The following is a 14,384-nucleotide window of genomic DNA, read 5'->3' as shown; positions in this document are numbered from 1 at the left end:
AATATTAACATAAAACCAGAAGGAAAAGAAAAAAACAAGGAAAGAAATAAATACTCTCTCCAAGACTTGTATATATAAAACTATGGAAAGTCATTCAAACTCCCTACATCAAGACAACTTCCTTACAAGTGTCATGTGTCAGCAGTCACAGTGAAGTCAGGCTGCAGACTTTGCCACATACATGTGCTTCTTGTAACTTATTTTATTTGTGTTCTTACCCTTATCTAAAGGAAGGGATTTGCAAGCTTGGATGAGATGGGGCAAGGACTGCAGAGTGGGGCTAACTCTGGCTGTGGGAGCAGTTAAATCAGTCATTTGGGAACACCAGTAAGAACAGAGAACATAAGAAAATAGCCTGGATTTCTCTTTCAGTATCCGTGGACCTCAGTAATAAGTAGGAATAACACTACATGCAAAAGCCATGCCAGCATCTGGCTGTGGCATTGCATTCCTAGGAGTCTTGATTGTTCTGCATCCAGGACACTGCTGATGTGGTGGGAGATGAGGCAGAGCTAACAAGCAGGAGGGTGAAGATTAGGAGCAGATTGAAAGAGGTTCTTCTTGATAGGAAATGGGGCACTGTCAGGAAATTGTACTTTTTAAGCTTGCTTGAAAAGTTTTTGGGGAAAAGTTGTTAAGAAGCTATGTTTTCAATAAATGATACAGCCTCACCTTGAAGCTGACTTTGGTCAGGGCCAGCCCTTAAAGCTTGCACATCCTTGAGGTTCTGGGCTGTCCATTAGAGGTCATTTAGTTCTACCTCTGCTACACAGGGGGAAGAAGGGGGTGATATTCAGCTAAGAAATGTCAGAGCAGTAATAGTTTCTAATTTAGACATTAGGACTTCCCTTTAAATATAGCTAAAGGTTCTGTGCTGTCCTGATGGCCTTTGTCATGGGAACCTCACCTCAGAAAGGAGGGAGAGTGGTGGTTCCTGCCTTACAATATTAAGCCAGAAGAAACAACATCTGCTCTTAGCTTCCTTAGGAAAATTTCTAGTCAATCAGACCTTTTTGTTGTTGGAGACCTATCTTTAGCTACCAAGGCATTTTAAATTTTGCAGTAAATTTCTCATAGGCCACAGGAGTAGAAAATAAGTAGAAGAGGAAATGACCCATGAAATACTTGCAGAGGTGATGTTTTGTGTGTATTCTGCTAAAATGTTTCCTTGAGTGCATTAAGTGTTTATATAGCACTGCAGCCACTATTAATCCAAGTAGTCATGTTTTTCCTAGCCCACCACGGACCTTTACCTTATGGTCACCCCCTTGAAATTAATCAAAGTGAGCACAGAGTTGAAATCACTGGAAAATAGTTTATTGTTTTAGAAAAAGTGATCTATTTCTGCCTGACCAAAGCTGGATGTTGCTAAAAATATTGAGAATGTTAATGTTACATGGGTGGTAAACAGCTTCTTTAACAGATACACAGGCAAAAGAGGCAAACGAAGAACCAGTTGATCCTGTAGTTCAACTGGTAATATGTGATTAGTTCAAAACTCAAGTGCCACATACAGAGGGCTTACACTGTGGTCATAAAAATACCTACTTTTCTGAGAACACAGGAGGAATAGTTTTTTTCTTTAATTTGATTGGAATTCTAAAATATGTTCCCTGTTAAAAGTGTGCATTATTAAAAGAATGCAACCTATCCTTAGTACTGGTTTGGTTTTCATTTCTCCTCATATTTCCTACCTCCTCTCTTCTGTCTGATTTTCAGTTGTTTGTTTTTTTTTTTTTCCTTTTCTGTCCCATTTCTGTTTCATTTGTATATGCAGGAGCAGCTTGAAAGATACTGGTGTGTAAGCAGCTACTCATATATCTGGCACATATGCTAATTCTTAGCTACAACAAGCAGAGGTTCATCAGGTTGCAAAGTTCAGCCTCATGACAGGCAGAAACTCACTGAGGTGTTATTCTGAATTTCTGGTCTTCACTGGCCAATTCACCCATGCTCTCCTTTTTCCCCCTCTTTTATCACAGAAATGCTGCTTCACTCTTTTTTTCAGATGAGAATGAGAGATTTGGTACCATAATATTAAAATCTCCTTTGCCTCCAAACTTAGTATCCTCTTTTTGTGTCTGCTCCTAATAAATGAAGAAAGTGTAAATAGCTGGTGTTCATCCTGCCTGAACTGGACCAGGATGTTTAACCCTTTGGCCTTTTAAGAAATGGCACAGTTTTTCTAAAGAATTTCTCAGTCTTTCTAAAGAATTGAGACAATTGCAGAAAACATAGAAGTTCAAAATATTTGATATCTGTCACTCTTCATTTTTGCTCTTATGACATTTGCTTCTTCCTAACCTCCTATCTTCCAGGACTGTCATCCTTTTATTCTGTTTTTAAAAGTTTTTATCTCCTGGGGGAAGAAGAGGATGATTTATCTCTTCCTGCTGCTCCCTGTTCCTGATATCTGCCTCATCGCAGGCCTCCAGAATGTAACCATATTTTGTCCAGTCATTCCTGCGTCACCCTTCATTATTTTTTCTTATCTTGCTTTATGTAAACATTTCCTTCCCTCTGTCTCTCATTTTGCTTCTGCTGCTCCTACTAAAACACACACTTCAGCTTAAACGAAAGGCAGTAAAAGACATCTTGCCTGATGTAATTGTAATCATCACCCCCTTTCTCCTCTACGTGCTTTCATTAGATGAAATTTAAGTTCTTTTGCAGAATCTTCCATGATGAAGTTATTTTTCCTGTGTTTCTGCTGACTGTTCATGATAGTTGTTAGATTAGTTTATTTAGACAGGAGAAGAAGACAGTAACAATGGTCAAAGAAGTGTGAAAACCTGAAGTGCTGTAAGGCTACAATGGATAGGAATATACAATGAATATAGTTGTATCATCACTGATTGTAACAGTTACTGCAGCTCTAATCTGTTAATCAAATTAATAACTGTTACCTGCAAGCCAGCATTAAGACAAAAATTAGGGAAGAACTAGAAGTTCTTTCTCATGGCAGAGCTGCAGAGAATTTGGCTATGGGTATTAATAGCTAAGCTATCATATTGCCTTTGAATTTAAAAGAGAGAAAAGTCACATTTCCAAATACTACTTTCATTGTAAGAGATTGTTAGTTGTTAAAGCCACAAAATACAAGTTACAAATTGGTAGTATAACGTTTATTTTTCTTGGCTGAATTCTAGGGATTTTTTTAGCCTCATATTTCTCTTCTTAGCTAAATTGTAGAAATAACAGATAAATTCTTTTTAATTTAAACAAGTAGGTGCCCCTCAGAAGTAGTGACAATACTAAGAAATACACTGTGTTTTAGTTCTGGACTAAAACCTTGCCAGAAAGGTGCCTCTTGAACATTTGCCCACTTTATAATCCAAATACCAGTTAAGGGATGAAAACTGCAGTGTCCTAGCAGCGCAGATTTACTGACATTGAGTCCAAAGGAGTCCAGAGCCAGGTGGGTGTGAACTGACCCTGCCAGGGAGAAGCAGTGTAATGCAGAGCACAAGAGAAATCCAGAATTACTTTTTTCCACAAATAAAGGTATTATATCAAACTGCATACTTCAATAAAGTAATTTTGTGACTATAGTAGAGGGGGTCGTTGGCTTAAGGACTGGATTATTATCTGTGCTGGAAGACACAACAAGCATTGTGCAGCCTCTCTCTGAGTATGGTCTGGGGGTTCTGCATTTCCAGAATTTCCAGCTACATAATTCTCATCACACTTGCTATCAAAACTCTGTTACACACAGTTAAACTGTGAGTCAAGGAAATGTCAGATAAATGTCAGATTAAAAGTCAGATTAAATGTCAGAATAAAAATGTCAGATAAGACAAGAAAAAATGTACTCCAAACTGGACACGAAAGGAACCTCTGATAATATAGATAGAGGAAATGATATTGCTTTGAAAATACACCGGGATGTTGATCTGATAAGAGGCTCTGGCAGGACCTTAATAGGTGGTGGTTCTAGACAATTCATTTTAATTGTTTCTATTTCCATCTTCAGCTTAAAAAGTATATCTTTTTTTCTGAGAGGATACTTGGTGGACTGCAAAAGCAATAATTGTTTTTCACAGTGTATTTGGAAGATTATTATGAAGCCCTAGAGAGACTACTTGCTAATTTGCTATTCCAGAGATTTGAGATAAACTTCAAGTTGTTTAGTAACAAGAATGGAAATTGAAAAATTGCATTTGTTCATTTGTTCCATGGTAACATATACATAATACATTCCAAGATTGTGTAAAATGCTTAGATATTCACTTTCCTGCTCCACATCATTGGATTAAGTTTTCTCATAAGGTCATAGGAGTTAAATATGGTGATTGTTATATTGATTGTCACAGGCTTCTTGTTTAGATTTTTTTTTTTATTAAATACTTCTTTGTATTTTGTGTAAGTGTTCACACTGCCAAAGAGCCAGAGCTTACTAATGAAGGCTTTGGCCTGCTTGAAGATAACTAAAAATAGCAGAGAATTTGAGGGGAAAGTTGGAACAGTTGTTTTCTTAATGTTTTGCTTTCACTGATTTATGGGTATGTATTAATAAATATGTCCATATAGCTGTATGTTAAGTGATATTCATAAAACAGAGAGAAAAAAAGTAGTGCTTTTATTTTAGGCAGTGTACAGTTATAGGCAGGTACAAACCATCAGTTATAGATCTGGCAGTGACCACAAGTCCCCCACTTTGATACATGGAATTTGTGGACCAACAAAACTTCCCTAAAGTTTGCTTATATTTCCATTTTTAACAGCATTTTCCAATTTGGGTGGCCCATAAGCATTGTCAGAGAGGTTTTACAGGCTAGAGAAATTTCTTATTTCTCCAGAACAGTGGATATTCTGATGAATTACATTTTTGTTTTTCAAGAATTGAGCTGTATGACATTTGCATAATCACTCATTTTTGCTTTCTGCTGTTGTCTCAGATAAAATATTTCTTTTCTGATTTCTCACTGGTGCTTTGCTTAATAGAGTTTTCTTATTTTTATTGTTGTTTGCTTTATAAAAACATAGTGAAACATATGCCATAATGGGAAAAAAAAAGCTTCATTGATCACTAGGAAATCATTCAATTTGATTTTGAAGGCTTGACATGATGCTATTTCTCCATCACATGTTAAAGCTTCCACAATTCTTTCTGCCAGCAAGGTGCCTATGGCTCTACTATACTCATCAAAATCAGCTCCTGCCCTGGGTTAATGAGCAAGTTTTTTGGCTTTTATTTTATTTGGCTTTCAATCAAATCTTGCAAGCTTTGGTGGTTAAACTCATTTACAGGTATGAGTTTGTATGCCACAAAACTGTCTTCACCAGACACAATAGTATGTTAGGAATTAAGTCAAACTCTGCTTTCCTGGGCCATGCTGGCCTAATTACAGCAGAGTGTGCTTTAATGAGGATTCTTCTGAGCTGCCTCTGCCTGATATGGCAAACAGCCCAGAGGCAAATTTCAGATCCCAGTGTCAAGAACTGATTCATTGCTTGTCTGCAATTATCAGCTGGGCTTCAGGGTCTAGATAGAAAGCTAGAATAAGACTCTCTTTCAGCTGATGCATTGAACCCAGAGTTGTTGACCTTTTCCAATGCAGATGTAGATCAAAGGCCAAATATAATAGATTTGTCACATAGAAGATAATGCACAGATTATGGAGAAATAAGACGGTTTTGATTAAATTAACTCAAAGGCTTTAAATTGCACATCAAATAATGGTCAGAGACCATTTGGCTCTCAGTGGAAGGCATTTCATAAGGACAGAAAAACAAAGAGCAAAGAGGAGTAAAACAGATCTTTTTGTCTGAGAGTGATAAGAGTGATAGGTCACTGGTTTTATAAATTAACTTCACCATCTTTATTTTAATTGTTTGTACCTGTAAGAGCAAATGCTAAGCCTGCTTTGTTTATGTGTCCCCCTTCCTTCTCATCTAATGTTGTGCACTTTCCAAAACACAAAAATAAAAATTGTCATAGGATAGCATATGAAATATTATTGCTAATTATAATATGGAGAAAAAAAAAAACCCGCAGATTCTGCTCCTAGAAACTCCATTGCTCATCCCAAACAATATTCATGCCTCAGGAAAGAAGGAGGGAACACAACAGGAAACCTTCTTTCATAAATCTGCTTTGTTTAATCAAAAATATCATTGTTCTTGGCTAGCTCTCAAGGCAAATGTCATGGCATCCCATAATGCTGGCTGCAGGAACAGGCTTGTATCCCTGGTGGACACTGTTACACAGCCTGACCTAAATACAGCAAAGAACTGGAAGAGTGTCCTGGTTGTAAGTTGGGAGATTTTGTTTGAGAGACTCTTCTCAGATATACCAGTCTACTTTTTTGGAAGAAATCTGCCAAGTTGTAGTACAGAATAATACATTTTTGCCTCCTGTCTAATTCCAGGGATAACAGCCAATTTGAATCTTCTTTTGGAAGACTTTTGTTCCCTGTTATTTGTAGATGTTTGAATGTGTAGTGTATGGAACAATGTTTAGCACCCAGCATCCTTCAGTCTTTCTTTGATACTACTGTTTCAAACATGTTTTCATGCATGTTGTCTTCCATTAAATAGGTAAAGTTCAAGTGGTTTAAATCTTATTTTTTCAAACTAGAGAACAGCATTATTCACATACCAGAAAGCTAAGTAATGTCTGGGATTTATTAAATCATTCAGCAAAGTTGACCACAGACAGTTGCATATAGAACAAGTGCTGGAAGAAAAATAATCTATGATGATGTTCATTATAACACACACAGACTGAGAGCCAAATACTTGGTATCATTTCTGTCTCTACAATTATTATATTTCTTTTTAACCCTTTAACTAGCTTGACAGTTTTGATTATAGAGGGTTTGAGCACAGAGGAAATATGTAGGAAATGTTATGTTAATTTGACATCTTGGTAAAGCAGCTATGAGCTTTAACAAGATGAATATTTATTGGTGACTTTAATGAATAGGTAACTTTTACTGCCAAGTTAGTGTTGTTACACACTTTTAAAAATCTTACATTCCAAGTGTATTTGCAAAATTCTATTGCTGTTTTATTTGGCAAAAAGAACATTATTGAAGCTGAAATTGGAACAGGGCAGTTTTTTGCATCTGTTCCTAGTATTCCAAATACATACAAGTATTTGCCAGTTTATCAACTTTATCATAGATAAAGTGCTACTTGAGAAAAATGCAAAAATAATAAAATGGATGTTACTGATCAGTCAATGCTAACGTAAAGTGTCAGAATAAGTGAACAGGTGTTCTTAGGATTTTTAGGCCCTTACTACTTTCTAAACATTTAGCTCATTTTACAATCACAAACTGAGTATCCAAAAACTGAGCAAAGGCAAAAAGAAATAATTATTTCCTGCACAAAACTATAATCTGAAATTTCTTTGCTATTAACTATTGTGAGCAAAAGAACATCAAACAAAATAATTATGAAAATTCCACAATAAAAATGTCATGCAAACTTATTTCTGCTACACTGAATCCTCTTGGTTTGATTGGGGGTTTTGGTTTCCATTATGTTACAGCCCAGAGAAAAGTTTAAACTTTGCTTTGACTTATTTTAATTGTGTTGCTTGCACATAAAAGGATATTTGTTGTGTGGATTAAGTGGTTTGTGAGCAGGATTGGATAACATAATTATGTTTTCATTTTTTTAGAAAACTGTGGGATGTATTTCCCAGAAGTGAAAAATCATCCAGACAAATATTTACAAAGATGTCCCGAGTCTGTAAAAAAGTGGCTGAAACAACTGAAGAATGCTGGGAAGATTCTGCTGTTAATTACCAGTTCTCACAGTGACTACTGCAGGCTTCTGTGTGAACATGTTCTTGGGTAAGTGCAAAGTCCATTTCAAATTATATCTGCCCAACAGCAACTGGAGATAAGCCTGAGTTATTGGGAAGCTAATTTGAGTTTTGTTTATGCATGGTGAATTATTTGGTTCTGAGTTTTCTGCTGGGCCCCTCTCTGGTAGGGTGTTACAGGGTACTGAGACAAAGTAGTCCATCTGTGAGCCTGTGAGCTGTATCTGACCCACAGCACACTTATAACCTTCATCCTTTTGGAGGCATCGTGATGGGATTGAAGATGCCAGAGAATTATCTTTCAGGTTAATATCCTATACACCATCTGATTCCTAATTTTATTGTAAACTTTTGCTAGACTGTCTTATTTAAGCCACTTCCTTTCTTGCTTCTCCAGCAGTGAATGTAACTTAGTAGTATGCAACTAGCATTTCCTTGCAGTAAATCTGCAGGAAAATCTTACCAATACTTTTTCCTATTAGTGGTTTCCAAAAGATGGCTCTGCATGAGAAATGTGCTTCATCATAGCAGAAAAGACAACACAGGCAGTTCATTGCACCTGGCAGCAAAACTGGTTGAGATTGTAGTTGCTGATCACAACAGCTGTTTTTAGCATAATGTTAAGAATATGGCTGATCAAGTCAAATTCAGTGAAATTCAGCAGAACTATCACTTACCTAGAAAAATTAATTAATCAGTGATGCAAATAGTGAGGTGGGTGACAGAGTGCAACTGTTAATTTATTCTTAATCAAAGAAATAAAGTAGTTCAGTGTGAGCCTACCTTGCCTATCGGGATATGCCAGGGAACAGCAGAATGAATACAACAACACTGTAAGAAAATCATGGGTAAGGTAAAAGACAGAGCTACCTTCCAAAACCAGTCCTGCCAGTATCACTTCTCTTTTGGCTCTCTAGGCTAAATGCTAAAATGAAGCATCAACTGTGCCAGTTCTCACTGCTTTGCGTGAACATTATACTTGCTTGTTTGAGGGGCAAATCTATCTCCTGACAAAAAGCAATTCTCCTTTATGAGCAAGATACCTGTGAATTAACTCTTTTGTGTAAATCTGTCTAGTTATTTCCTAAATGAAAATTTGGTATAAAAGTAAATTCTTGGCCACATACACACAATGATTTTGGCTTTCTGTTCCTTGGTGAATAGTGTTCAGCTGTTTGAGGTAGCTGTAGAAATACTGCTGGAAGACAGTAAGCAAGAAATCAGAAACAATCAGTTGCCTTTCAAAACACAAAAAAAGATATCCTGCTAGAAGGATACTGCATCACTCTCTCTTTCCACATAACTGTAGGATGTTCTATAGTATTTATTACAATCATATTTTCCAGCGATTCATACAGTGTGGCTTCCTAGTAGCTTTCGGAGAACTGAGTACTCCAGTGTCCATTAGACTTTAGTGAAGTGGGGTTATTTTCCTGAAAATCTAAACTTTTTATTGGTTTTGTTTGTTCTGTGCTTCTCATATCAGACAAAAAGACTCTACATATCTGTGCTGCTTTTTGCTGTATTGGAATATAGTTTAGGTTCACACCTATTACCTGTGCCCTTGGCTTTATTTGATCAGGCTATCAGGTTTTTATTCTTGACATCAACACTGCATTTTATTCTTGACATCGACACTTACAAATTGCACCTACATAGTCCTTTATTAATTTCTATTCCTACTCCTTTCAGTTAATCAATATGATAATGAGAAGCCCAAAATGGTATAGTATGAAATAAAAAAAAAAAAAAAAAAAAAAAAAAAAAGATAAATATGAAAAACAGAGATGCATGTAAAATTTTAACCTCTTACTCCTATTATCTTTACCTTGTAACTGTTCACTTTTTTGCACTTTATTAAACAAGCTCCTTTTTGGCGAAGAATTTATTGTCTTCATAAAAGCTGTGCTGGGAAATTCATGCTTAAGTGTATTTACCATTTCATGAGCAAAATATCCTAGTTGTGCTCATCTGACCAAATTACCCTTAACTAGAACACATTTTGGTAGGGAGAGGAAGTATAAGAAAAAACTTCATTTTGAAATAAAATGAGAACTGTTTCCCAGGCAGAGTACAGACATACTGCTGGGATCAGTATATAAGACATGTAAACCTTAAAAAGCACATGCCAGTTCATTCACACAGCAGCATCATGGTGTGACTTTTCACTCTGACCTACCATGAGGATGCTGCACTGTCAACTGAAGGTTTAAGTGTTGGCAGGAGCACACCTAAAGATGAATCAATCATCACATAGTCACTGAAGCCAAATGTATTTCACTTTTTCAGGAATGCTAGCCACCTAAAAGTGAGGAACTTTTTGAAGCTGGCCATTTTGTTTCCATCTGTGGTTAGCGGAGAGAAACCACTGGGCATTATCCTTGGCAATTCATTCTGCATTGTAGAATTATGTCTGAAATAAGTGGGATGAATTACCTTTCAAGAATGTGGATGTTTCTCCATGGGCTCTGTCTGTGGTGTCAACCACCATCTGAATTCAGAGTGCAATTTTTAGGAGGTGAAAGTTACGATAAGTGTGTAAGATACATCCTGCCCTTTGTGCTAGCTACTTACTGTAACCACAGGCCACTCTACCAATCACAGGCAGCAAGTGGAACATGCTTCATATATAGTGTTACATAATAAAGTAACACAAAGTCTCTCAGTAGCTTTGTACATGAGATTGAATAAATTGTCTCAAAAAAGGCCACAGGTAACACATCTCCTCACACACAGCAGTTTTTCAACAGAGCAATAAAAAGTTACCAATGCTTCTGAAAAGTCTGTTTGTTCTGTTCAATTTTTTTTATACTAAGCACTTGCCGTTTTTCCCACAAATCAGAGAATCACAGAGTCGTTTGAGTTGGAAAAGATCTTTAAAATCATTGTGTCCAAGCATTAACCAAGCACCTCTGTGTTCCCCACTAAGCCATTGCACCAAGTGCTACATCCACACATTATTTGAACACTTCCAGGGATGGTGACTCCACCACTACCCTGGGCAGACTCTTTCAATGCCTGACCACCCTTTCTGTGAAGAAATTTTTCATAATACCAAATCTAAACCTGCTCTGGTGCAACTTGAGGCCATTTCCTCTCATCCTCTCACTTGTTAACTGTTACTTGTTGTGCTCTGGAAATGCTTGCTTTGTTTTGCAAATTCAAGCTTAATTTACCTGTGGATGGATTATTTGCATCAGATGCTAATTTGAAAAGTTTCTCCCTGTTGATACTTTTCACCTGAAAGAAGAACTCAGCCTGTTTGCTCAGCATCTGGAATCTTCCACATGGAAGCAAATTTTAAAAACACATAATTGTAATATTTGATACTGCTTCTTTTAAAAAGGCAAAGGTTTACATATGGTCACAAGTGCAGAAAAATTAGACAAAGCTAAAATTTCATTAGAGAAAGGAAATTTAAAGGACTTTTATTTCAAGGCTGGAATACAATTTTGAGTACAACCCAAAAGCTGTCTCTCATAGGGAGAGCATTCAGTTTTTGATGCAATATCTCAGTCCCATGGAAGATCATGAATTATTTGAAAATTATATCGTTAACTGGTTTACTTCCAGCAAACTTCCTCTACTGCTGATAACATTTCAGTTCCTGTGTCCATCCTGGACTTGCCATCTGTGATTTCTTTGTTCCATGCAAGAGTATCCATCATTTTTTGGATGTTGTAGGCAATGAAATATTTCCAAGCAATTCACCTAAGCAATGAAATATTTCTAATAAAATAAAGTGCATCATAGATGAGGAATGTTTTCTTATATACCATGCTGACACATTCAAACCCATTTAAACTGATGGGATTTCCACAGTTCCAATAATAGTCTATATATATGGACCCAATGATCTTCGAAAAATCTGAATTTAGTTGTGGGATTCAGCTGGCAGATGAAGACTTGAAGCTGGTGGCTGTTTATTTGTAATCACATGTCCAACCTCCCTGGAACCAGCAGGGTTGTAGTGAGAGCAGCCAGCAGAGTCTGAAGAGGGAGTTCAGCTATCAAAATGGTGCATCAGTTTTGGAATATGTGAATTACAGTCTAGTTTTCATTGGATGTAAATTAAATCTCTGCTGTCTGCCAGGGGCATCTTAGACCTGTGCATACCTTCAGTATGGATACCAACAATATGAGCACCTGTGTTTAAGTGTCTTCAGTTTCTTCCTACTCCCTAATTCAGCTATTCTTCTTTGAAAAGAAAATCCCTCATTTACAATTTTCTGTCCATGTCTGTGCATATGTTGCCATCTCTGATTGAAAAAATGTCATCTGTTAATGTTCTTCTGAGATCAAGGAACATCTTTTTATAAATAATGAGTGTTCCCAAAGATCAATCACTGTGAGTTTGACTCTCTTTTGACGACCTCAGGAAAAGAAGAATAATAGTGACATTGAACAAGCACTGAAAAAAGAAAAAAAGTGACAGAAGCAAGTGCCTTAAAGAAATACTCTGATATTTTCTTAAGTCTTACACAGTATTTCATGACATCTAAAGTAATTTGTTAGTTTAATTAATCACATTTTCTTTACTTTCTAGGAATGATTTCGAAGAGTATTTTGACATTTTGATCACAAATGCTTTGAAACCTGGTTTCTTCTCCCATACACCAAACCAAAGACCTTTCCGAACTCTTGGTAAGTTGCAGCTGTAAGTCCCTTCTCATCTGCTTACCTCTATGGAAAAAAAAAAAAAAAGAAATAAAATTAAGGCAACTGAACACTGGCAGTGGGGTGGGAAGCAGATTAAAATTCTGTTAAGACTAAGGAGCACTGAGAAATTAAAAATTACAGTGTTGAGGACAAAAGGCAGAGCTGTGATAGTAATTAAAATTACATTGGGGCTCAGATACTTCATCATTAATGAAAAAGAATCTTTATTGTGCTCACAGGGTCATGCACAGAAAACAAAATTTAGTTCTGGGAAAAAACAAAGCAAAAATATTTAAATAATTTAAAGGAAATTAGGAAAACTGTACAAATAAAATTGTAAAGCTTAAGAATGAATTTATGATGGAAATCTGACAGCGTTAAGTGTGTTTACCTTGGCTAAATAATGACAGAGCAAGTGAAAAGGAAACACCCCTGTAGTCACTTAATTTAATTAAAACAATCTGAAACACTTGGCGATGTTATCCACTAGGTAATTACGGTTGTAACACAGGGGGTTTATAAGAGCAGTGCTCATTGAACTACAAATAACAATGTAACATTGCTGAAGACAGTTAATTTTTCCATATTTTGGTAAATACCTTTATGGTTAAGTTACCTGAAAATTATAGCCAAAATAACTTAAGTCAGCATACACTGAGCCATAGTTCATAATTTTATGACAGGAAAGTCACCATTACAGCCCAAAAGAAATTTTGCTTGTGGAACTTCTACAGTAAAACTGAAACAAGCAACAAAAATACAGATTGAAACTAGATTTTAATGTTTCACATATTTATATGGGAAAATAAGAAGTATCTTAGGTGTGATGTTTAAAGGATTAGTTCAAATAGTTGCCAAGCTGACAATTTGAGAAAAAAGTAATCTCAGGAGGGTATTTGAAGCTATTTGTATGAAAGGAGAGAGGGGAGTAAAATCATAAAGGGTGAAAAAGGCTTAGGTCTGCAACCATTTGATTTAGTTTTATATAAGACAAATTGAAAATAAAATGTAATTCCCTTTGGATTTCTTTTAAACAATCTGATTAGCCCGACTTCCTGAGGAAATCCTGCTGTGTCCCTCTGTCAGTAATCCAGCCAGCAGCTTTTGGACCTGTTGGACAGTTTCAGTAAATTTAATAGAAAGCCAAAAAGCTCCAGGATACTTTGATGAGGTGGAGTTTTTTTTTTTTTTTTTTTTGTGCAAAAAAGGGGCAGAATAGAGGGAGAAGACCAAGTTACTCTCTCCATTGGTAATATGGAGCATTGTCATAATCACCACATTGCACTGTAAGGACCAATTTTCATGAAGATGTTTCTTTCTCTGCTTTCGAACAGAAACAGCATTATCTGGAGTCCTCTACCTGACTTAGTGGTTTTCATTCAGTTTATATCTTGACAATGCAAAGGGGCTCAAATGTCAGTCAATCACTCATTATGTTAATACATTATTAATCCAAAGTAAAATGTAGTTTCTGTTTGGGACACTTCACTATCTAAATAGATAAGGGACACAAACGTAACAAAAGCGATCATCAGATAAATAATTTGTTGGAACTACTAACCTGGGAGTGTATTTTTTTTTCTTAATGTGTTTGTATTCAAATGATAGTAACTGGTTTCTTCTGAAAGACCAACCATAACATTCAAAGCAAAGACTTATACACATAGGACAAGTTTTTAGAGACATGTTTAAAAGTACCCCAGAGCTTGTTTAAGATAAGTACATGAAGTTTAAACTGTAAAAGTACGAGCATTTATATGAGAAAATTTGCAAAATAATAATACATTTCTATAATGTTTATTTTGGTGCCCTACCTCTGTGTTCCTCACAGCAGCTGAAACATTATATGGTGAAGCTTCTAGCACATTGATAGGAAGCAGCTTTCCAGTTTTCAGAATTTTTTAAGGCTTTCTTTCATATCAGAACCACTGAAAATTCAAAATTTCGG

At 36.2% G+C, this 14,384-nt stretch overlaps 1 protein-coding gene across 1 annotated transcript in view; it reads left to right on the top strand.

The window, feature by feature from the left end:
* NT5DC1 (5'-nucleotidase domain containing 1) overlaps positions 1–14,384 on the top strand; it is a 125,758-nt gene that overhangs the window by 73,338 nt on the left and 38,036 nt on the right. Inside the window, exons 7-8 of the mRNA XM_053939060.1 lie at positions 7,631–7,805; positions 12,324–12,421. Of these exons, the coding sequence (XP_053795035.1) occupies positions 7,631–7,805; positions 12,324–12,421 (273 nt within the window). The remainder of the gene's footprint in view (positions 1–7,630; positions 7,806–12,323; positions 12,422–14,384) is intronic.

The sequence above is a fragment of the Vidua chalybeata genome, chromosome 3 (assembly GCF_026979565.1).
Source record: "Vidua chalybeata isolate OUT-0048 chromosome 3, bVidCha1 merged haplotype, whole genome shotgun sequence".
Lineage (NCBI taxonomy): Eukaryota > Metazoa > Chordata > Aves > Passeriformes > Viduidae > Vidua > Vidua chalybeata.
Note: the sequence above shows the minus strand (reverse complement) of the source record. Positions and strands in the feature narration are given on the sequence as shown.